The sequence below is a fragment of the Nerophis ophidion genome, linkage group LG11 (genome assembly GCF_033978795.1).
Source record: "Nerophis ophidion isolate RoL-2023_Sa linkage group LG11, RoL_Noph_v1.0, whole genome shotgun sequence".
Taxonomy (NCBI): domain Eukaryota; kingdom Metazoa; phylum Chordata; class Actinopteri; order Syngnathiformes; family Syngnathidae; genus Nerophis; species Nerophis ophidion.
The window spans coordinates 17,711,162-17,736,057 of NC_084621.1; the positions used below are offsets into that span (position 1 = coordinate 17,711,162).

Genomic DNA, 24,896 nt, shown 5'->3' on the forward strand with positions numbered 1-24,896 from the left:
TATACATTTATATACGTGTGTGTGTATATATGTTCCTACATATTTGTGTATATATATGTATGTGTATATATATACATTTATATACTAATATGTATGGAGAAATATTCATATATTTATATATTAATACACATTATATATGTATACATGTATACATACATATATATATATATGTGTGTGTATATATACATAGATATACACATGGTTAGTGCCTTGCATGGCAGCTCCCTCCATCAGTGTGTGAATGGGTAAATGTGGAAGTAGTGTCAAAACGCTTTGAGTACCTTGAAGGTAGAAAAGCGCTATACAAGTACAACCCATTTATCATTTATATACACATGTATGTATACATATGAGTATATATATACATCTATATGTATTTATACATATGTACATATATATATATATATGTGTATGTATACAAGTGTATATGAATGTATGTATATGTGTGTATATAAATGTATGTGTGTGTGTGTATATATATATATATGTATATGTATGTGTGTATACAAACCCCGTTTTCATATGAGTTGGGAAATTGTGATGGATGTAAATATAAACGGAATACAATGATCTGCAAATCAATTTCAACCCATATTCAGTTGAATATGCTACAAAGACAACATATTTGATGTTCATACTGATAAACATTTTTTTGGGTGTGCAAATAATCATTAACTTTAGAATTTGATGCCAGCAACACGTGACAAAGAAGTTGGGAAATGTGGCAATAAATACTGATAAAGTTGAGAAATGCTCAAAAACTTATTTGGAACATCCCACAGGTGTGCAGGCTAATTGGGAACAGGTGGGTGCCATGATTGGGTATAAAAGCAGCTTCCATGAAATGCTAAGTAATTCACAAACAAGGATGGGGTGAAGGTCACCACTTTGTAAGCGAATTGTCGAACAGTTTTAGAACAACATTTCTCAACGAGTAATTGCATATAATTAGGGATTTTACCATCTGCGGTCCGTAAAATCAAAAGGTTCAGAGAATCTGGAGAAATCACTGCACGTAAGCGATGATATTACAGACTTTTGATCCCTCAGGCGGTACTGCATCAAAAACCGACATCAATGTGTAAAGGATATCACCACATGGGTTCAGGAACACTCCATAAAACCACTGTCAGTTACTACAGTTGCTTGCTACATCTGTAAGAGCAAGTAAAAACTCTACTATGCAAAGCGAAAGCCATTTATCAACAACACCAAGGAACGTCGCTGGCTTGGCTGGGCCGGAGCTTATCTAAGATGGACTGATGCAAAGTGGAAAAGTGTTCTGTGGTCTGACGAGTCCACATTTCATGTTATATTTGGAAACAGAGTATGTGGTGTTCTCCAGAACAAAGACGAAAATGACCATCCGGATTGTTATAGGCGCAAAGTTCAAAAGCCAGCATGTGTGATGGTATGGGGGTGTATTAGTGACCAAGGCATGGGTAACTTACACATCTGTGAGGGCACCATTAATGCTGAAAGGTACATACAGGTTTTGGAGCAACGTATGTTGTCATCCAAGCAACGTTATCATGGACGCCCCTGTTTATTTCAGCAAAACAATGCCAAGCCACGTGTTACAACAGCGTGGTTTCATAGTAAAAGAGTGCGGGTACTTTCCTGGCCCGCCCGCAGTCCAGACCTGTCTCCCATGAAAAATGTGTGGCGCATTATGAAGCGTAAAATACGACAGCGGAGACCCCGGACTGTTGAACGACTGAAGCTCTACATAAAACTACAATGAGAAAGAATTCCACTTTCAAAGCTTCAACATTTAGTTTCTTCAGTTCCCAAACGTTTATTGAGTGTTGTTAAAAGAAAGGGTGATGTAACACTGTGGTGAACATGCCCTTTCCCAACTACTTTGGCACGTGTTGCAGCCATGAAATTCTAAGGTAATTATTATTTGCAAAAAAAAATAAAGTTTATGAGTTTGAACATCAAATATTCAACTGAATATGGGTTGTATTCCGTTTATATTTACATCTAACACAATTTCCCAACTCATATGGAAATGGGGTTTGTATATATATATGTGTGTGTATATACAGTGGGGCAAAAAAGTATTTAGTCAGCCAGCGATTGTGCAAGTTCTCCCACTTCAAATGATGACAGAGGTCTGTAATTTTCATCATAGGTACACTTCAACTGTGAGAGACAGAATGTGAAAAAAAAATCCAGGAATTCACATTGTAGGAATTTTTTTAAAATCATTTGTAAATTATGGTGGAAAATAAGTATTTGGTCAACCATTCAAAGCTCTCACTGATGGAAGGTTTTGGCTCAAAATCTGAAGATACATGGCCCCATTCATTCTTTCCTTAACACATTTCAATCGTCCTGTCCCCTCAGCAAAAAAACAGCCCCAAAGCATGTTTCCACCCCCATGCTTCACAGTAGGTACGGTGTTCATGGGATGCCACTCAGTATTGTTCTTTCTCCAAACACGACGAGTTGAGTGACTCCAGCGTCCAAAAAGAGTACAAATTGAAAGATGAAAGCTATATCTGCTGAGTCCAGCAATGCCAGCCAATCAGATCAAGAATACATTGCAGACTAAACTTCTGCCATGACAACAAATAAAAACAAACATTAAAAACAATATTATATTTCTGTTGGATCTTTTTCATGCTTTTTCATCTTTTTGTACACCTTTGTTGTATGCATCCTTCTCTTTTAACATTTGGGGTTTTGTTTTCGCTTTTTTTTACGCTTTTAAAATATTGGCAGTGTTTTAAGATGAAGAGCGGGTCTAATGACACGTAGAAGAAGAGGTGAGGGGCGGGGCTAATGGCAAATTGTAGAAGAAGAGATGAGGAGCGGGGCTAATGACAGTAGAAGAACAGATTACGAGTGTGCCTAATGACAGTTGTAGAAGAAGAAATGAGGGGCGGGGCTAATGACACGTAAAGAAGATATGAGGGGCGGGGCTTATGGTAGAAAAAAGAGATGAGGGGTGTGGCTAATGACAAGTTGTAGAAGAAGAGATGAGGGGCGGGGCTAATGACAAGTTGTAGAAGAAGAGATGAGGGGCGGGGCTAATGACAAGTTGTAGAAGATGAGATGAGGGGCGGGGCTAATGACAATTTGTAGAAAAAGATGAGGGGCGGGGCTAAGGACAAGTTGTAGAAGAAGAGATGAGGGGCGGGGCTAATGACAAGTTGTAGAAGAAGAGATGAGGGGCGGGGCTAATGACAAGTTGTAGAAGAAGAGATGAGGGGCGGGGTTAATGACAAGTTGCAGAAGAAGAGATAAGGGGAGGGGCTAATGAAAAGTTGTAGAAGAAGAGATGAGGGGCGGGGTTAATGACAAGTTGCAGAAGAAGAGATAAGGGGCGGGGCTAATGACAAGTTGTAGAAGAAGAGATGAGGGGCGATGGTGTCCACAAAAAGTTGAAAGAAGTCGATGTTTACATTTGTGTTGAGCAGACCTCAATTTATTATCTAGAATTACTTTCCCCCAACTCAGAGGCCATACTATATATATATATATATATATATATATATATATCTCAAGGGTGATGGGTCAAATGCAGAGAATAATTTAGTGTGTGTGTGTGTGTGTGTGTGTGTGTGTGTGTGTGTGTGTGTGTGTGTGTGTGTGTGTGTGTGTGTGTGACAATCATTGGTACTTTCACTTTTTGTTGTACAGTGGTATAGTTAGTGTATATTTAGGTAGAAAATAAGAAATTGTGGCACCGGAAGACGAGAAGGGAGGCTAGTGAGTCTCATGTATTTATTTATTCGTACAGAAGAAGAAAAGCGGAAGTAAATACTTTATTTATTTATTTAATTGTTTTTATTAAGAGTACTTAAATTGATGCATCTGTTGAAAACATTTTAAGTGATTTAGGTAGCACTTTTTGTCTTTTTTCATATTTATTATTTATACATTAAAGTGTGTCCAAAAAGACATATAAACCAAACCCATTCTGCTGAGTGTGAGCATGGTCCTAGTGCCCGCCAAATAATATATATATATATGTGTGTATATATATATATATATATATATATATATATATTATATATATATATCGCAGGGGTCATCAACGCAATGCGCTCGGGCACCAGGTAGTCCGTAAGGACCAGATGAGTCGCCCGCTGGCCTGTTCTAAAAATAGCTTAAAAAGCAGCACTTACCAGTGAGCTGGCTCTATTTTTTTTATTTTATGTATTTACTAGCAAGCTGGTCTCGCTGTGCTCGACATTTTTAATTTTAAGAGAGACAAAACTCAAATAGAATTTGAAAATCCAAGAAAATATTTTAAAGACTTGGTCTTCACTTGTTTGAAGAAATTCATTTATTTTTATACTTTGCTTCGTATAACTTTCAGAAAGACAATTTTAGAGAAAAAATACAACCTTAAAAAGGATTTTATGATTTTTGAACTCCTAGACCTTTTTACCTTTTAAATTCCTTCCTCGTCTTTCCTGAGAATTTAAATCAATGTTCAAGTATTTTTTTTTTTGTAAAGAATAATAATACATTTTAATTCAAGTCTTTATTTTAGCCTCTGTTTTTTTGACGAAGAATATTTGTGAAATATTTCTTCAAACTTATTATGATTAAAATGTAAAAAAAATATATATATTCTGGCAAATCTAGAAAATCTGTAGAGTCAAATTTAAATCTTATTACAAAGTATTTTCTATTTCTTTTAAAATTTTTGCACTGGGAAATCTAAAAGAAATAATGATTTGTCTTTGTTGGAAATATAGCTTGGTCCAATTTGTTATATATTCTAACAAAGTGCAGATTGGATTATAACCTATTTAAAACATGTCATCAAAATTGTAAAATTAATCTTAATCAGGAAAAATTACTAATGATGTTCCATAAGGTTAGTGCGTCTGCCTCACAATACGAAGTTCTTGCAGTCCTGGGTTCAAATCCAGGCTCGGGATCTTTCTGTGTGGAGTTTGCATGTTCTCCCCGTGAATGCGTGGGTTCCCTCCGGGTACTCCGGCTTCCTCCCACCTCCAAAGACATGCACCTGGGGATAGGTTGATTGGCGACACTAAATGGGCCCTAGTGTGTGAATGTGAGTGTGAATGTTGTCTGTCTATCTGTGTTGGCCCTGCGATGAGGTGGCGACTTGTCCAGGGTGTACCCCGCCTTCTGCCCGATTGTAGCTGAGATAGGCGCCAGCGCCCCCCGCGACCCCGAAAGGGAATAAGCGGTAGAAAATGGATGGATGGATGGAGGGGTTCCATAATTTTTTTTGTATTAATTTTTTCAAAAAGATTTGAATAAGCTAGTTTTTCTATTCATTTTTTTCGGTTGAATTTTGAATTTAAAGAGTCGAAATTGAAGATGAACTATGCTTCAAAATTTTATTTTAATTTTTTTTCCTGTTTTCTCCTCTTTTAAACCGTTCAATTAAGTGTTTTTTTTCATCATTTATTCTCTACCAAAAACCTTCCGTAAACGGAAACATTTTTTACGACGGAATGACAGACAGAAATACCCATTTTTTATATATATATATATATATAGAGAGAGAGATTTATTTATTAAAGGTAAATTAAGCAAATTGGCCATTTCTGGCAATTTATTTAAGTGTGTATCAAACTGGTAGCCCTTCCCACTAATCAGTACCCAAGAAGTAGCTCTTGGTTTCAAAAAGGTTGCTGACCCCTGCCAGTGTATCGTGTATGTGTCGGAAGAAAAGCATAAATAGTTGCACCAGAAGATCAGAGGGGGCGCTAGTGAGTTTGATATATGTGTTTATTGGTGCAGAAGAAGACAAGCGGAAGTGAATAATGTTAGTCGAAGCCCAGCCGTCCGAGCACACAAACATCTCCTTTCGAGCGTCAACAACTTTGTACAAATATCTCCTTTGGAGCGTCAACAACTTGGTGGAATCATGTTCGAGAACTTGAGAGAAAGACTTCACTTGGTGCAACAGGACTTTACGACGGGGTTGGTCTCCTTCCTTTCATCATTTGCCGATGCCGACATTTCGCGCTACATTTTGTCTTAACGACGGCCGCGGGAGACGCAAAGTCAACATAAACATCAACATGACGGTGCGCCGTCAACATAAACATGACGGAGTCTCGTGTAAGCGGCTGAGCGTCGACTTTGTTGTGTTTCTTTGCGGCTGACGGTGATGCGTGTCAGCTGACGGTCACGTGGTGCACGGTCACGTGGTTGGAGACTCCCTACTGCAGTGTTTTTCAACCACTGTGCCGCGGCACGATCTGGTGTGCCGTGGGAGATGATCTAATTGCACCTATTTGGGGTAAAAAAAAATGTATTTTGCAAAGCACTTATTGTAGTCTGAAAATGATGTGTTGTTGAGTGTCGGTGCTGTCTAGGGCAATGTTTTTCGACCTTATTTTGAGCCAAGGCACATTTTTTTGCGTTGGAAAAACGCAGAGGCACAACACCAGCAGAAATCACTAAAAAACGAAACTCAGTTGACAGTAAAAAGTCGTTGTGGCAATAGTTGGTTATGACTTTAAAGCATAACTATCACTATTGCTCTTGTCTCAAAGTAGATGTACTGTCACCACCTGACTTATTTGGATTTTTTTGGGGTATTTTCCTGTAGCGGTTTAATGTTTTCCTCTGAGCGATATTTCCCGCATCTGCTTTGCTTTAGCAATCAAGAAGATTTCAGTTGTTTTGACCCTGGTTGAGGTGGCGACTTGTCCAGAGTGTAGACCGCCTTCCGCCTGATTGTAGCTGAGATAGGCTCCAGCGCCCCCTGTGATCCCAAAGGGAATAACCGGTAGGAAATGGATGGATTATCCTTCTTTGTGGGGGCATTGTTGATTGTCATGTACGGATGTACTTTGTGGACGCCGTCTTTGCTTCACAGTAAGTCTTTGCTGTCGTCCAGCATTCTGGTTTTGTTTGCTTTGTAGTTCAGTTTTAGTTTTGTTCCGCATAGCCTTCCATAAGCTTCAATGCCTTTTCTAAGGGGCTCTCACCTTTTGTTTATTTTTTGGTTTAAGTATTAAATACTTTTTTTTTACCTGCACACTGCCTCCTGCTGTTTCCAACATCTACAAAGCAATTACCTGATATTCATTATATGCAATCATGTTTCATGTTGATATTTATTCAATCATATTTCATGTTGATTTTGATTATATACATTCATATTTCATGTTGATATTGATCATATACATTCATATTTCATGTTGATATTGATTATATGCATTCATATTTCATGTGGATATTCATTATATGCAATCATGTTTCATGTTGATATTGATTATATGCATTCATGTTAATATTCATTATATACATTCATGTTTCATGTGGATATTGATTATATGCAATAATGTTTCATGTTGACATTGATTATATGCATTCATATTTCATGTTGATATTTATTAATTCATATTTCATGTTGATATTTATTATATACATCCATAATTCATGTTGATATTGATTATATACATTCATATTTCGTGTGAATATTGATTATATGCAATAATGTTTCATGTTGATATTGATTATATAGCCATTAATATTTCATCTTGATATTTATTCATTCATATTTCATGTTGATTTTGATTATATACATCATAATTCATGTTGATATTGATTATATACATTCATATTTCATGTTGATACTTATTCATTCATATCCCATGTTGATATTTATTATATACATTCATATTTCATGTTGATATTTATTAATTCATATTTCATGTTGATATTGATTATATACATTCATATTTCATTGCTTTCTTTCTACATCAGCCTGAAAACACTTGGAGACAAAACAAAGGAGTCCAAAAGCAGGAGGAAGTCCAGGTACTTCTTGTTCTTCTTCTTTTTGTTCTTCTTCTTCTTCTTTTTCTTCTCCTTCCTATGTTGAAGATGAAATTTTTTTTTCTGCTTTCTTTTTCAGGTTTGAAGAGACTTTTCCTCTTTTCACTGCTGGACAACAAATCCTTGGCAGGTAAGCACACACACACACACACACACACGCACACACACACACACACACACACACACACTGATGCGTGTGTGTGTGTGTGTGTGTGTAGGTATGAGGAGAGCTGGTTTGTACTACACAAGACAACTAAAGACTGTGGTCACACTGCACAGGTAAGTCTACTACTATGTGTACTACTTGTACTTTGTGTACTACTTGTACTATGTCTACTACTTGTGATATGTGTAATACTTGTACTATGTGTATAACTTGTAAAACGTGTACTGTGTGTACTACTTGCACTATACTTGCACATCGTGTACTGTGTGCTACGTGTACTATGTGTATAACTTGTAAAACGTGTACTGTGTGTACTACTTGCACTATACTTGCACATCGTGTACTGTGTGCTACGTCTACTACTTGTACTATGTGTATAACTTGTAAAACGTGTACTGTGTGTACTACCTGCACAATAGTTGTACCTCGCGTACTGTGTGCTACGTGTACTATGTCTACTACTTGTACTATGTGTATAACTTGTAAAACGTGTACTGTGTGTACTACCTGCACAATACTTGTACCTCGTGTACTGTGTGCTACGTGTACTATGTCTACTACTTGTACTATGTGTATAACTTGTAAAACGTGTACTGTGTGTAGTACATGTCCTATGTGTACTACTAGTGTCTGACAGGCGGATTGAATATCACTGCATGTACTATGTGTACTACGAGTGTCTGAAGAGATATTGAATATCTTTGATGGTGTATAGTGTACATCATTGATGGTGTATAGCATACATTATTGGTGGTGTATAGCGTACATCATTGATGGTGTATAGCGTACATCATTGATGGTGTATAGTGTACATCATTGGTGGTGTATAGCGTGCATCATTGATGGTGTATAGTGTACATTATTGGTGGTGTATAGCGTACATCATTGATGGTGTATAGTGTACATCATTGGCGGTGTATAGCGTACATCATTGATGGTGTATAGCGTACATCATTGATGGTGTATAGCGTACATCATTGATGGTGTATAGCGTACATCATTGGTGGTGTATAGCGTACATCATTGATGGTGTATAGTGTACATCATTGGTGGTGTATAGCGTACATCATTGATGGTGTATAGTGTACATCATTGGTGGTGTATAGCGTACATCATTGATGGTGTATAGCGTACATCATTGATGGTGTATAGTGTACATCATTGGTGGTGTATAGCCAGAGGTGGGTAGAGTAGCCAGAAATTGTACTCAAGAGTACTGTTACTTTAGAGATTTATTACTCAAGTAAAAGTAAGGAGTAGTCACCCAAATATTTACTTGAGTAAAAGTAAAAAGTATGTTGTGAAAAAACTACTCAAGTACTGAGTAACTGATGAGTGACCTGATTACGGCAACAAATAATGCACGAAAACATAAAAATAGCAATGAGCAAATTCAGAGCCAGAAATATCTCTTAAGCAATTAAAACAATATTATATATTAGATAATAGTACATTAAAATAAAATAAAATAAATGGCACATTGAGGCACAATAACGTAACAGCACCATAGCCTCAGTAGGCATTGATTGATTGATTGATTGATTAAAACATGTATTAGATTGCACAGTACAGTACATATTCCCTACAATTGACCACTAAATGGTAACACCCCAATAAGTTTTTCAACGTTTATCAATTACTTAGTAAATGACCAAGTCGAGGTGATCTACCTCATATATACATATACATACACACACATATCATTTATACACACACATATCAGATATATATATATATATATATATACATACATTTATATGTACAGTATATAATTTATATTTATTTATTTTGCCGTTTTTGTTCACATGTTGAAGGTGTTTTAATGAATATACATGCATGTTTAACATATAGATTCCTATCTTTCATGAAGACAAGAATATAAGTTGGTGTATTACCTGATTCTGATGACTTGCATTGATTGGAATCAGACGTTCACGTTTTCAAATTGAGGAGAAAAAAAGTTCCTCTTTTCTGTCTAATACCACATGAAAGTTGTTGGTTTTTGGCATCTTATTTGTCCAGCTTCCATATTTGTTTTTATACACTTTACAAGAAATACATTGGCGGCAAACTCCGTAGCTTGCTAGCTTGTTTGCGCTGGCTTTCGGAGACTCTTATTTTGTTAGCGCAGGCGCGATGGAGCGGAACTTTTATTGTGAAGACAGGAACTGTGCGATCAGTCTTTAGGCTTTTGACGGGAAGTACGGTTGAAATAAAGTGTATTTTTTACTTTACACTTTTGATTGATTGATTGAAACTTTTATTAGTAGATAACACAGTACAGTAAATATTCCGTACAATCGACCACTAAATGGTAACACCCGAATAAGTTTTTTAACTTGTTTAAGTCGGGTCATGTGACCGCCTGGCTCTGTTTGATTGGTCCAACGTCACCAGTGACTGCATGTGATTGGTGAAACGCAAGCATGCGTGGATTCTACTTTGAAGCTCTGTCATTAACCAAAACAAACATTAATAGATCGATAAAAAAAAAGTAGCAAGTAGCGAGCTGAATGTAGATAAATGGAACGGAGTAAAAGTAGCGTTTCTTCTCTATAAATATACTCAAGTAAAAGTATGTTGCATAAAAACTACTCGTAGAAGTACAATTTATCCCAAAAGTTACTCAAGTAAATGTAACGGAGTAAATGTAGCACGTTACTATCCACCTCTGTGTATAGTGTACATTATTGGTGGTGTATAGCGTACATTATTGGTGGTGTTTAGCGTACATCATTGGTGGTGTTTAGCGTACATCATTGGTGGTGTATAAAGTACATTATTGGTGGTGTATAGTGTACATCATTGGTGGTGTATAATGTACATTATTGGTGGTGTATAGTGTACATCATTGGTGGTGTACATCATTGAAGGTGTATGGTGTACATCATTGAAGGTGTATGGTGTACATCATTGATGGTGTATAGTGTACATCGTTGATGGTGTATAGCGTACATCGTTGGTGGTGTATAGTGTACATTATTGGTGGTGTATAGCGTACATCATTTGTGGTGCATAGTGCACATCATTGGTGGTGTATAATGTACATTATTGGTGGTGTATAGTGTACATCATTGATGGTGTATGGTGTACATCATTGATGGTGTATAGTGTACATCATTGATGGTGTATAGTGTACATCATTGATGGTGTATAGTGTACATCGTTGATGGTGCATAGTGCACATCATTGGTGGTGTATAGCGTACATTGGTGGTGTACATCATTGATGGTGTATGGTGTACATCATTGAAGGTGTATAGTGTACATCATTGATGGTGTACATCATTGATGATGTATGGTGTGCATCATTGAAGGTGTATGGTGTGCATCATTGACGGTGTATGGTGTGCACCATTGACGGTGTATGGTGTGCACCATTGACGGTGTATGGTGTGCACCATTGACGGTGTATGGTGTGCACCATTGACGGTGTATGGTGTGCATCATTGACGGTGTATGGTGTGCACCATTGGCGGTGTATGGTGTGCACCATTGGCGGTGTATGGTGTGCACCATTAGCGGTGTATGGTGTGCACCATTGGCGGTGTATGGTGTACATCGTTGTGGGTATTGTGTACATCCTTGGTGGTGTGTGGTGTATAGTGTACATCGCTGATGGTGTATAGCAGGGGTGTCAAACTCAAATACAGATTGGGCCCAAATTTTAAACTGAACAAAGCTGCGGGCCAAGGTTGAACAAATTAACTTTTTAATAAGGACCCAAAGAAGTTTTGCATTGAATATTGAACGAGCAAGGCGTGTATAACTTTATAGTGACATGCAAAATCGATTTTCAAATATTGTAGCATCCCGAAAGAGTTAGTGCTGCAAGGGGTTCTGGGTATTTGTTCTGTTGTTTATGTTGTGTTACGGTGCGGATGTTCTCCTTAAATGTGGTTGTCATTCTTGTTTGGTGTGGGTTCACAGTGTGGCGCATATTTGTAACAGTGTTAAAGTTGTTTATACGGCCACCCTCAGTGTGACCTGTATGGCGGTTGACCAAGTATGCATTGCATTCACTTGTTTGTGTGTTAAGTCCGCATATAGTATGTGACTGGGCCGACGCAATGTTTGTAAGGAGAAAAAGTGGACGGGACGACAGGTTGTAGAGGACGTTGAATGCAGTGCCTTTAAGGCACGTCCCCAATGATGTTGTTTGGGTGGAAATCGAGAGAATTTCGGGAGAATGGTTGCCCCGGGTGATTTTCGGCAAGGGCACTGAAATTCGGGAGTCGCCTGGGAAAATCGGGAGGGTTGGTAAGTATGAGTATTAGCGGTGAATGCGGTGTTATAATACCGGCGGGCCAGCTTTAATGTTAATTTGATATTGCCTCAAGGGCCAAATTAAATTACACGGTGGGCCAAATTTGCCCCGCGGGCCAGAGTTTGACACCCATGGTGTATAGTGTACATCGTGGGTGGTGTATAATGTACGTCGTTGGTGATGTATAGTGTACATCGTTGATGGGGTACATCATTGACGGTGTACAGTAGGATGGCCTCACCTGTGTATGGTTGATTTGATGTGTGCAGCCTGTGAAGAAATAAAGAAAATAAATAAGGAAGATGATTATTGATGATTGTCAGGTGGTGGATGGAGAGGTGGTGATGCTTTCAGTGCACTGGGAAAAGAGACGCAGTGCACTGACACAACTACAGGAACAACTGCACAGCCTGCCTGACTTTATATGCCAGCTTGACGCCATCACCACCTCCATAGGTACTTATACATATGTATATATATATCTGTATGTTGTGATATATATGTTGTGTGTGTGCGTGCGCGTGTGTGTGTGCAGCGCACTTGGAGGGTGACTTTGAGGAGATGGAGAGCAGACTGGTGCACTTGGAGACCTTGTGTGGTCTCTGTGAGCAGCACACGTCCAAACTGTATCATGTTGACCAGCTGGACCTCTTCAAGAAGAAGAAGAGGTAAGAACCTTATCTCACTGTCTACAAGCAGTGATATCACTTCCAAAGAACACTACTGTTCATTTGAAATGATATCACTGTTACTACTAACAGTGATATCATTTCAAATGAACAGTAGTAACAGTGATATCACTTCAAATGAACAGTAGTGACAGTGATATCACTTCAAATGAACAGTAGTGACAGTGATATCACTTCAAATGAACAGTAGTGACAGTGATATCACTTCAAATGAACAGTAGTAACAGTGATATCATATCAAATGAACAGTAGTGACAGTGATATCACTTCAAATGAACAGTAGTAACAGTGATATCACTTCAAATGAACAGTAGTGACAGTGATATCACTGTAAATGAACAGTAGTAACAGTGATATCACTTCAAATGAACAGTGGTAACAGTGATATAATTTCAAATGAACAGTAGTAACAGTGAATGATTCATGCCAACATGGAGTGCACGCAGATGAATCATGCCAACATGGAGTCTACTCAGATGAATCATGCCAACATGAAGTGCACTCAGATGAATCATGCCAACATGAAGTATACTCAGATGAATCATGCCAACATGGAGTCTACTCAGATGAATCATGCCAACATGAAGTGCACTCAGATGAATCATGCCAACATGGAGTGCACTCAGATGAATCATGCCAACATGGAGTGCACTCAGATGAATCATGCCAACATGAAGTGCACTCAGATGAATCATGCCAACATGAAGTGCACTCAGATGAATCATGCCAACATGAAGTGCACTCAGATGAATCATGCCAACATGAAGTGCACTCAGATGAATCATGCCAACATGAAGTGCACTCAGATGAATCATGCCAACATGAAGTGCACTCAGATGAATCATGCCAACATGAAGTGCACTCAGATGAATCATGCCAACATGAAGTATACTCAGATGAATCATGCCAACATGGAGTGCACTCAGATGAATCATGCCAACATGAAGTGCACTCAGATGAATCATGCCAACATGAAGTGCACTCAGATGAATCATGCCAACATGGAATGCACTCAGATGAATCATGCCAATATGGAGTGCACTCAGATGAGTCATGCCAACATGAAGTGCACTCAGATGAATCCTGCCATCATGAAGTGTGATTCATGTGATAAAAATGATTAGACAACATAAATGTACATGTCAATCATCTTCTATCATGTTTGTCTTTTCATAGGAGGGAGTTGGAGGCACTGGAAGGTGAGCTCTCTCCTTCCACTCACACTCCTCCTTCTACTCATACTCTTACTTCTATTTCATGTACTCCTTCTACTTCTTCTACTCATACTCCTTCTACTCCTACTTCTTGTACTCCTTCTACTCATACTCCTTCTTCTCATACTCCTTCTTCTACTTCTTGTACTCCTACTCCTCTTTCTGCTTCTTGTACTCCTTCTACTCATACTCCTCCTACTTCTTCTACTCATACTCTTCCTTCTACTTCTTGTACTCCTTCTACTCATACTCTGTTCTACTTCTTATACTCCTACTCATACTCCTCCTACTTTTTCTACTCATACTCCTCCTACTTCTTCTACTCATACTCTTCCTTCTACTTCTTGTACTCCTTCTACTCATACTCCGTTCTACTTTATATACTCCTACTCCTACTTTTTCTACTCATACTCCTCCTCCTACTTCTTCTACTCAGACTCCTACTTCTTATACTCCTACTCATACTTCTCCTTCTACTCTTCCTTTTACTTCTTGTACTCCTTCTACTCATACTCCGTTCTACTCCTCCTTCTACTTTTTGTACTCCATCTACTCATATTCCTCCTTCTACTTCTTCTATTCTTCCTTCTACTTCTACTCATACTCCTCCTTCTACTTCTTGTACTCATACTCCTCCTTCTACTCCTCCTTTTACTTCTTGTACTCCTTCTTGTACTCATACTTCGTTGTACTCATTCTTCTACTCATACTTCGTTGTGCTCCTTCTTCTACTCATACTCCTCCTTTTACTCTTTCTTCTACTCATACTCCTCCTACTTCTGGTATTCCTTCTTCTACTCATACTCCTCCTTTTACTCTTTCTTCTACTCATACTCCTCCTACTTCTGGTATTCCTTCTTCTACTCATACTCCTCCTACTTCTTGTGCTCCTTCTACTCCTCCTCCTACTCATACTCTTTCTACTCCTTGTACTCCTTGTACTCCTTCTACTCATACTCCTCCTACTTCTTGTACTCCTTCTTCTACTCATACTCCTCCTTGTACTCTTACTCATACTCCTTCTACTACTCATACTCCTCCTACTTCTTGTACTCCTTCTACTCCTCCTCCTACTCATACTCTTTCTACTCCTTCTACTTCTTGTACTCCTTCTACTCATACTCCTCCTACTTCTTGTACTCCTTCTTCTACTCATACTCCTCCTTCTTGTACTCTTACTCATACTCCTACTACTCATACTCCTCCTTCTACTTCTTGTACTCCTACTCATACTTCTACTCATACTCCTCCTTCTACTCCTTCTACTTCTCCTTTTATTTCTTGTGCTCCTTCTACTACTCATACTCCTCCTTCTTCCACTTGTACTCCTCCTACTTCTTGTATTCCTTCTTCTTGTACTTCTCCTTCTACTCATACTCCTACTTCTTGTACTCCTTCTTCTACTCATACTCCACCTACTTCTTCTACCCATTCTACTCCTCCTTCTACTCATATTCCTCCTACTTCTTGTATTCCTTCTACTCATACTCCTTCTTTTACTTTTTTCTACTCATATTCCTTCTTCTACTCATACTCCTCCTTCTATTCACACTTCTCATTCCAGGTCTTCTACTCCTTCTACTTATACTCCTACTCATACTCCTCCTTCTACTTCTTGTACTCCTCCTTCTTCTACTCATACTCCTCCTACTCATACTTCTTTTTCTACTTATACTCTGTCTTGTAATTGTTTGATTGTCACTTGTTAAGGTGGTGTTATTAAATAGTTGTATAATTGTTTTGTTGTCACATGATAAGGTCTTAGTTACTACTTGATTACTACTAAGTCTGTTTTACTCAGTTATTACTTGGTAGTAGTAAGTTTCTTTACTTAGTTACTAGTTGGTTACTACTAAAGTTTTGACTTAGTTACTACTCAGGTTCTAATAAGCATGTTTTACTCGTTTACTACGAGTTTTTGACTTGGTTACTGTTTTACTCAGTCATGACTTGGTATTACTGCGTTTTGGACGTAGTTACTACTTGGTTCCTGCTTAGTGAGCAGGTCAGTCAGCCGCTTGTCTTCCTGTCCGCAGCCGAGCTCCAGACTGAGCACGTGCAGAAGGTGGCGGCGTTGGAGCAGACGAGGCAGCAGAGACTGAAGCAGCGGCAGAAGATCTACGAGGAGGCTTTCCACCAAGACCTGGAACAGTATCGAGCCACCGGATGCATCCAGTCCAGAGGTAGTAGGCAGTCCTCCTGTGTCCTGGTCACTATACATCAACACACTGGAGATGGGCAAGTACCTAGGTGACCAGACAGAGATGGGCAAGTACCTAGTTGACCAGACAGAGATGGGTAAGTACCTAGGTGACCAGACAGAGATGGGCAAGTACCTAGGTGACCAGACAGAGATGGGCAAGGACCTAGGTGACCAGACAGAGATGGGCAAGGACCTAGGTGACCAGACAGAGATGGGCAAGGACCTAGGTGACCAGACAGAGATGGGCAAGGACCTAGGTGACCAGACAGAGATGGGCAAGGACCTAGGTGACCAGACAGAGATGGGCAAGGACCTAGGTGACCAGACAGAGATGGGCAAGTACCTAGGTGACCAGACAGAGATGGGCAAGTACCTAGTTGACCAGACAGAGATGGGCAAGTACCTAGGTGACCAGACAGAGATGGGTAAGTACCTAGGTGACTAGACAGAGATGGGCAAGTACCTAGGTGACTAGACAGAGATGGGCAAGTACCTAGGTGACTAGACAGAGATGGGCAAGTACCTAGGTGACTAGACAGAGATGGGCAAGTACCTAGGTGACTAGACAGAGATGGGCAAGTACCTAGGTGACTAGACAGAGATGGGCAAGTACCTAGGTGACTAGACAGAGATGGGCAAGTACCTAGGTGACTAGACAGAGATGGGCAAGTACCTAGGTGACTAGACAGAGATGGGCAAGTACCTAGGTGACTAGACAGAGATGGGCAAGTACCTAGGTGACTAGACAGAGATGGGCAAGTACCTAGGTGACTAGACAGAGATGGGCAAGTACCTAGGTGACTAGACAGAGATGGGCAAGTACCTAGGTGACTAGACAGAGATGGGCAAGTACCTAGGTGACTAGACAGAGATGGGCAAGTACCTAGGTGACTAGACAGAGATGGGCAAGTACCTAGGTGACTAGACAGAGATGGGCAAGTACCTAGGTGACCAGACAGAGATGGGCAAGTACCTAGGTGACTAGACAGAGATGGGCAAGTACCTAGTTGACCAGACAGAGATGGGCAAGTACCTAGGTGACTAGACAGAGATGGGCAAGTACCTAGGTGACTAGACAGAGATGGGCAAGTACCTAGGTGACTAGACAGAGATGGGCAAGTACCTAGGTGACTAGACAGAGATGGGCAAGTACCTAGGTGACTAGACAGAGATGGGCAAGGACCTAGGTGACTAGACAGAGATGGGCAAGTACCTAGTTGACCAGACAGAGATGGGCAAGTACCTAGTTGACCAGACAGAGATGGGCAAGTACCTAGTTGACCAGACAGAGATGGGCAAGTACCTAGTTGACCAGACAGAGATGGGCAAGTACCTAGGTGACCAGACAGAGATGGGCAAGTACCTAGGTGACCAGACAGAGATGGGCAAGTACCTAGGTGACCAGACAGAGATGGGCAAGTACCTAGGTGACCAGACAGAGATGGGCAAGTACCTAGGTGACCAGACAGAGATGGGCAAGGACCTAGGTGACCAGACAGAGATGGGCAAGGACCTAGGTGACCAGACAGAGATGGGCAAGTACCTAGGTGACCAGACAGAGATGGGCAAGTACCTAGTTGACCAGACAGAGATGGGTAAGTACCTAGGTGACCAGACAGAGATGGGTAAGTACCTAGGTGACCAGACAGAGATGGGTAAGTACCTAGGTGACTAGACAGAGATGGGCAAGTACCTAGGTGACTAGACAGAGATGGGCAAGTACCTAGGTGACTAGACAGAGATGGGCAAGTACCTAGGTGACTAGACAGAGATGGGCAAGTACCTAGGTGACTAGACAGAGATGGGCAAGTACCTAGGTGACTAGACAGAGATGGGCAAGTACCTAGGTGACTAGACAGAGATGGGCAAGTACCTAGGTGACTAGACAGAGATGGGCAAGTACCTAGGTGACTAGACAGAGATGGGCAAGTACCTAGGTGACTAGACAGAGATGGGCAAGTACCTAGGTGACTAGACAGAGATGGGCAAGGACCTAGGTGACTAGACAGAGATGGGCAAGGACCTAGGTGACTAGACAGAGATGGGCAAGGACCTAGGTGACTAGACAGAGATGGGCAAGGACCTAGGTGACTAGACAGAGATGGGCAAGGACCTAGGTGACTAGACAGAGATGGGCAAGGACCTAGGTGACCAGACAGAGATGGGCAAGGACCTAGGTGACCAGACAGAGATGGGCAAGGACCTAGGTGACCAGACAGAGATGGGCAAGGACCTAGGTGACCAGACAGAGATGGGCAAGGACCTAGGTGACCAGACAGAGATGGGCAAGGACCTAGGTGACCAGACAGAGATGGGCAAGGACCTAGGTGACCAGACAGAGATGGGCAAGGACCTAGGTGACCAGACAGAGATGGGCAAGGACCTAGGTGACCAGACAGAGATGGGCAAGGACCTAGGTGACCAGACAGAGATGGGCAAGGACCTAGGTGACCAGACAGAGATGGGCAAGGACCTAAGTGACTAGACAGAGATGGGCAAGGACCTAGTTGACCAGACAGAGATGGGCAAGGACCTAGGTGACTAGACAGAGATGGGTAAGTACCTAGGTGACTAGACAGAGATGGGCAAGTACCTAGGTGACTAGACAGAGATGGGCAAGGACCTAGGTGACTAGACAGAGATGGGCAAGGACCTAGGTGACTAGACAGAGATGGGCAAGGACCTAGGTGACCAGACAGAGATGGGCAAGGACCTAGGTGACCAGACAGAGATGGGCAAGGACCTAGGTGACCAGACAGAGATGGGCAAGGACCTAGGTGACCAGACAGAGATGGGCAAGGACCTAGGTGACCAGACAGAGATGGGCAAGGACCTAGGTGACCAGACAGAGATGGGCAAGGACCTAGGTGACCAGACAGAGATGGGCAAGGACCTAGGTGACCAGACAGAGATGGGCAAGGACCTAGGTGACCAGACAGAGATGGGCAAGGACCTAGGTGACCAGACAGAGATGGGCAAGGACCTAGGTGACCAGACAGAGATGGGCAAGGACCTAGGTGACCAGACAGAGATGGGCAAGGACCTAGGTGACCAGACAGATGGGCAAGGACCTAGGTGACCAGACAGAGATGGGCAAGGACCTAGGTGACCAGACAGAGATGGGCAAGGACCTAAGTGACCAGACAGAGATGGGCAAGGACCTAGTTGACTAGACAGAGATGGGTAAGGACCTAAGTGACTAGACAGAGATGGGCAAGGACCTAGTTGACCAGACAGAGATGGGCAAGGACCTAGGTGACCAGACAGAGATGGGCAAGGACCTAGGTGACCAGACAGAGATGGGCAAGGACCTAGGTGACCAGACAGAGATGGGCAAGGACCTAGGTGACCAGACAGATGGGCAAGGACCTAGGTGACCAGACAGAGATGGGCAAGGACCTAGGTGACCAGACAGAGATGGGCAAGGACCTAAGTGACCAGACAGAGATGGGCAAGGACCTAGTTGACTAGACAGAGATGGGTAAGGACCTAAGTGACTAGACAGAGATGGGCAAGGACCTAGTTGACTAGACAGAGATGGGCAAGGACCTAGGTGACTAGACAGAGATGGGCAAGGACCTAGGTGACCAGACAGAGATGGGCAAGGACCTAGGTGACCAGACAGAGATGGGCAAGGACCTAGGTGACCAGACAGAGATGGGCAAGGACCTAGGTGACCAGACAGAGATGGGCAAGGACCTAGGTGACTAGACAGAGATGGGCAAGGACCTAAGTGACTAGACAGAGATGGGCAAGGACCTAGTTGACTAGACAGAAATGGGTAAGGACCTAAGTGACTAGACAGAGATGGGCAAGGACCTAGTTGACTAGACAGAGATGGGCAAGGACCTAAGTGACTAGACAGAGATGGGCAAGGACCTAGTTGACTAGACAGAGATGGGCAAGGACCTAGGTGACTAGACAGAGATGGGCAAGGACCTAGGTGACTAGACAGAGATGGGCAAGGACCTAGGTGACCAGACAGAGATGGGCAAGGACCTAGGTGACCAGACAGAGATGGGCAAGGACCTAGGTGACCAGACAGAGATGGGCAAGGATCTAGGTGACCAGACAGAGATGGGCAAGGACCTAGGTGACCAGACAGATGGGCAAGGACCTAGGTGACCAGACAGAGATGGGCAAGGACCTAGGTAAGCAGACAGAGATGGGCAAGGACCTAGGTGAGCAGACAGAGATGGGCAAGGACCTAGGTGACTAGATAGAGATGGGCAAGGATCTAGGTGACTAGACAGAGATGGGCAAGGACCTAAGTGACTAGTCAGAGATGGGCAAGGACCTAAGTGACTAGTCAGAGATGGGCAAGGACTTAAGTGACTAGACAGAGAAGGGCAAGTAGAAGTGACCCCAGGACCCACAAGTCCTTCCCCCACCACACACCTGCACTAAGTACTCCTTTCTCACCTGTCACTGTCAACAGAAGCCACGGACACAAGTGGGTGTGGCCTGGATCACATGACCCTCACCAACCTATCAGACCAGGAGGCTCTGGACCACTTCCTGGACTCAGCCGACGAGTCGTTGCCCGTATTAGGTCAGCAAGTCTTCTCATCACCACAAGTACTATCTTCACTTGTCACAGCAGGAAGTATACATACATGTATGTATACATGTATATACATACACATATACATGTATGTATACATGTATATACATACACATATACATGTATGTATACATGTATATACATACACATATACATGTATGTATGTACATACATGTACATTATACATGTATATAATGTGTGTACATACATGTGTATTATACATGTATGTACATACATGTACATACATGTATACTATATTTGTATGTACATGTACGCACATACATGTATAATATACATGTATGTACATACATATATGTGTATGTATATACATTTATACATACATGTATGTACATGTGTATTATACATGTATGTATATTCATGTATATTATACATGTATGTATATTATACATGTATATTATACATGTGTGTACATACACGTATATACACATGTGTATATGTACATGTATATACATACATTTATGTACACTGAAGATTGACACTGCAAACTGGCAGCTGAAGGCAAAAGACAGGGCTGAGCGGAGGTCTATGATCCGACCTAAATGAAACAATCATTGTCACGCTCGACTGTTATGATGATGTACATGTGTATACATACATGTATATATACATACATATACATGTACATAATACATACATGTATATACATACATGTACGTACATGTATGTATATACATGTACATGTACATACATGTATATGTACATGTATAAACATACACGTACGTACATGTATGTATGTATATACATGTATGTATGTATATACATGTATGTGTACATACCTGCATACATGTGTGTAAACATACATGTATATACATGTATACACACATACGTGTATACATACATACGTGTATACATACGTGTATATACATACGTGTATACATACATGTATATACATACGTGTATACATACGTGTATACATGTATATACATACATGTATATACATACGTGTATACATACGTGTATACATGTATATACATACGTGTATACATACATGTATACTATATACTGTATATATGTATATACATACATGTATACATACATGTATAAATATATACATACATACATACATACATGTATGCAAGCATGTATGCATACACATACATATACACATACATACGTGTACGCATGTATAAATACATGTACACATACATGCATATATATTCGTGTGTGTGTATATATATATATTTATATATATATATATACACACACACACACACACACACACACACATGTATATATATATATATATATACCCACACATACATATATGTATATGCATATATACATACACATGTGTATATGTACTTATACATGTGTATATATATATATACACATACATGTATGTATGTATGTGTATATACATACATGCATATAAATACATACATACACATATGTGTATATACATGTATGTATATACACATTGACATATAAATGATGAATGGGTTGTACTTGTATAGCGCTTTTCTACCTTCAAGGTACTCAAAGCGCTTTGACACTACTTCCACATTTACCCATTCACACACACATTCACACACTGATGGAGGGAGCTGCCATGCAAGGCGCCAATCAGCACCCATCAGGAGCAAGGGTGAAGTGTCTTGCTCAGGACACAACGGACGTGACAAGGTTGGTACTAGGTGGGATTTGAACCAGGGCCCCTCGGGTTGCGCACGGCCACTCTCCCACTGCGCCACGCCGTCCTATATATAATGTATATTATATATAAATATACATTTACATATAATTACATAGTGTGTTGTGTGACAGGTGCACCTGCACACCTGCACAAAGACAGCGAAGCAGAGGACGAAGCAGCGAGTGAAGAAGACGAAGGTGTGGAGGTGCAGTCGGATGAAGACGACGTTCAACCTTTGGTTGGACTGCAAGATGTTGTTGAAGTTGGACGAAGTTCTGATGATGAAAGTGACACAGCTTCAGCTTAGCATGCATCCTGCAACTAGCAATCAAAGGTTAACATAATTATTTCAACTCGGTTCATCACAATAATTATTGCAATAAACAACTTTCACGGTAAACTGCCATTTTTGTTTTTCTTTCAATCTTCCACAAACTATGTGAGATGAGAACACGTTTCTCTTTTTTCTGCCTTCTAAAGTGTCTAAAACTGCTAGCAGGAGGTAGCTGTCAATGCAGCCAATATTCTGTGTTAAATCAACAAACAGAAGAAAGAAAGAAAGGTGCTGCAAGCATTTGTGTCATTTTCACTAAAGTGTTTAATCAAGTCTTCATCAAATACTTTTGAGTGGCATTCGCTTGACTAAAATAAAGAAAATATTTGTGGTGTTTGTGTGTGAGTTAGCACTCTAAAATTAAAGTGGTGTGAAAATTAAGAGACATTAGTATGCTAACTCGCGAGCGCCCTTGCTTCCGTGTGGCGAGTCCAAGTACTGCACGGATTCTCTTTTCTTTCAACCTCCAATGAGTGCTTAATACTCACCTCACCTCCATGTCCAATGTGCACACCCATCTCCTCCTGTTAGCACAGTCACACCCACCTGCCCACTCTTCTACACACAAGGAAGTGGACATTACCTTGTCCTGGACCAACAATCCTATTTACCAAGTGGACGCAGGTGGACAGGAGTTAATGTGTACAAATACATATATATATATATATATATACTGTATGTGTGTATATATATATATATGTATATTTAATATATGTGTACATTATATGTGTGTGTATATATACACACACATACACATAAATTTATACATACACATGTATAAATATATGTACACATATATTAAATAAATATAGATATATATATGTACACACACATACTGTATATATACGCACATATGTGTGTATATAAATTTATATATACATAAATACAAATATATATATGTATAAATACATATGTATACATATACAAGTGTATATATACAGATATATGTATATGTGTATATACTCTGATCTCAAGCACAATACCCTTGAATCTGTGTGGGCAGAAATCAAATTCACTAACGCTAAGCCGGTACTAATAAGGACTGTATACAGACCCCCTAATCAGAGTGATTTCTATGGTGCCCTGGAGGAGTGCTTAGCTGGTGTAGAAAACATGGAGATTATTATAACTGGAGATCTGAACACAGATATTCAACGCAGAGATGCGCCTGTCTTCAAATCTTACAGCAAATTCTGTAATCTGCATGCTCTTTCCCAGCTAATAACACTCCCCACACGGGTGTGTGTTTCCACCCAGTCAACCATAGATCTCATCCTCACATCGGACCGGCATAGTATTAAAAATAGTGGGGTCATGATCTGTGGTCTTAGCGACCACTATATAAGTTTCTGCACGCGCAAAATAACTAAACCTAGAGCCAATGGCCACATAACAGCTCAATCCAGATCCCTTAAAAAATACAACAGTGATACTTTCAACCTCAAATTAGATGAGTGGGACTGGTCCCCTGTGCTCAGAAGCAACCTGGTTGAGGATGCTTGGGATCGCTTCAAAACAGCGTTCCTAGCTATACTAAATGATATGGCTCCCATGAGAACAGTCAGGATCAAAGCCCGCTCTGAACCGTGGATCAATCCAGACCTATTAGCTGCCATAAAAGACAGGGACAGAAAATATTTCGAATACCAAAAGTGTAAAACCGAAGTAAATAAACAACCCAATAATAATAACCTCAAATCACTCCTTTCAACGCTCAAAAAGCAATGCAATAAATTAAGAAATAAAACAAACAACCTGACTAAATCCTTAAAAAAAAATTATATCAATGACAAAATAGAGGAAAACACAAATAAGCCACGTGAGCTCTGGAAAATTCTCAACAACCAGCTTCCTGGATGCAGCCAGAAACTTAAAACCAGACTCACCAACATCAACATCAAGGAGGGTGACGCCCTCATTACAGACAAAATAGAGGTAGCAAGCAGACTTAACATCTTTTTCACCAACATAGCCACAACTCTCGTAAACAAGCTATCCAAACATTCTGGTCGCTT

General features: G+C 40.6%; 1 protein-coding gene across 1 annotated transcript; it reads left to right on the forward strand.

Moving 5' to 3' along the window:
• The first annotated feature begins 5,718 nt into the window (after positions 1–5,718).
• LOC133561722 (dysbindin-A-like) lies at positions 5,719–22,947 on the forward strand. The gene is made up of 10 exons (XM_061915195.1): positions 5,719–5,922; positions 7,720–7,773; positions 7,871–7,921; positions 8,010–8,070; positions 12,547–12,679; positions 12,759–12,891; positions 14,089–14,111; positions 16,163–16,309; positions 20,768–20,881; positions 22,679–22,947. The coding sequence occupies exons 1-10, from the start codon at positions 5,867–5,869 to the stop codon at positions 22,852–22,854; spliced, it is 948 nt and encodes a 315-aa protein (XP_061771179.1). The 5' UTR covers positions 5,719–5,866; the 3' UTR covers positions 22,855–22,947.
• Positions 22,948–24,896: the final 1,949 nt, after the last annotated feature.

Excerpts from the sequence above, each read along its gene's own strand:
- LOC133561722 (XM_061915195.1), top strand. The coding sequence starts at position 5,867 with ATGTTCGAGAACTTGAGAGAAAGACTTCACTTGGTGCAACAGGACTTT. Across the intron at positions 12,680-12,758 it reads CGCCATCACCACCTCCATAG|CGCACTTGGAGGGTGACTTT; the intron begins GTACTTATACAT and ends GTGTGTGTGCAG. Across the intron at positions 12,892-14,088 it reads CTCTTCAAGAAGAAGAAGAG|GAGGGAGTTGGAGGCACTGG; the intron begins GTAAGAACCTTA and ends GTCTTTTCATAG.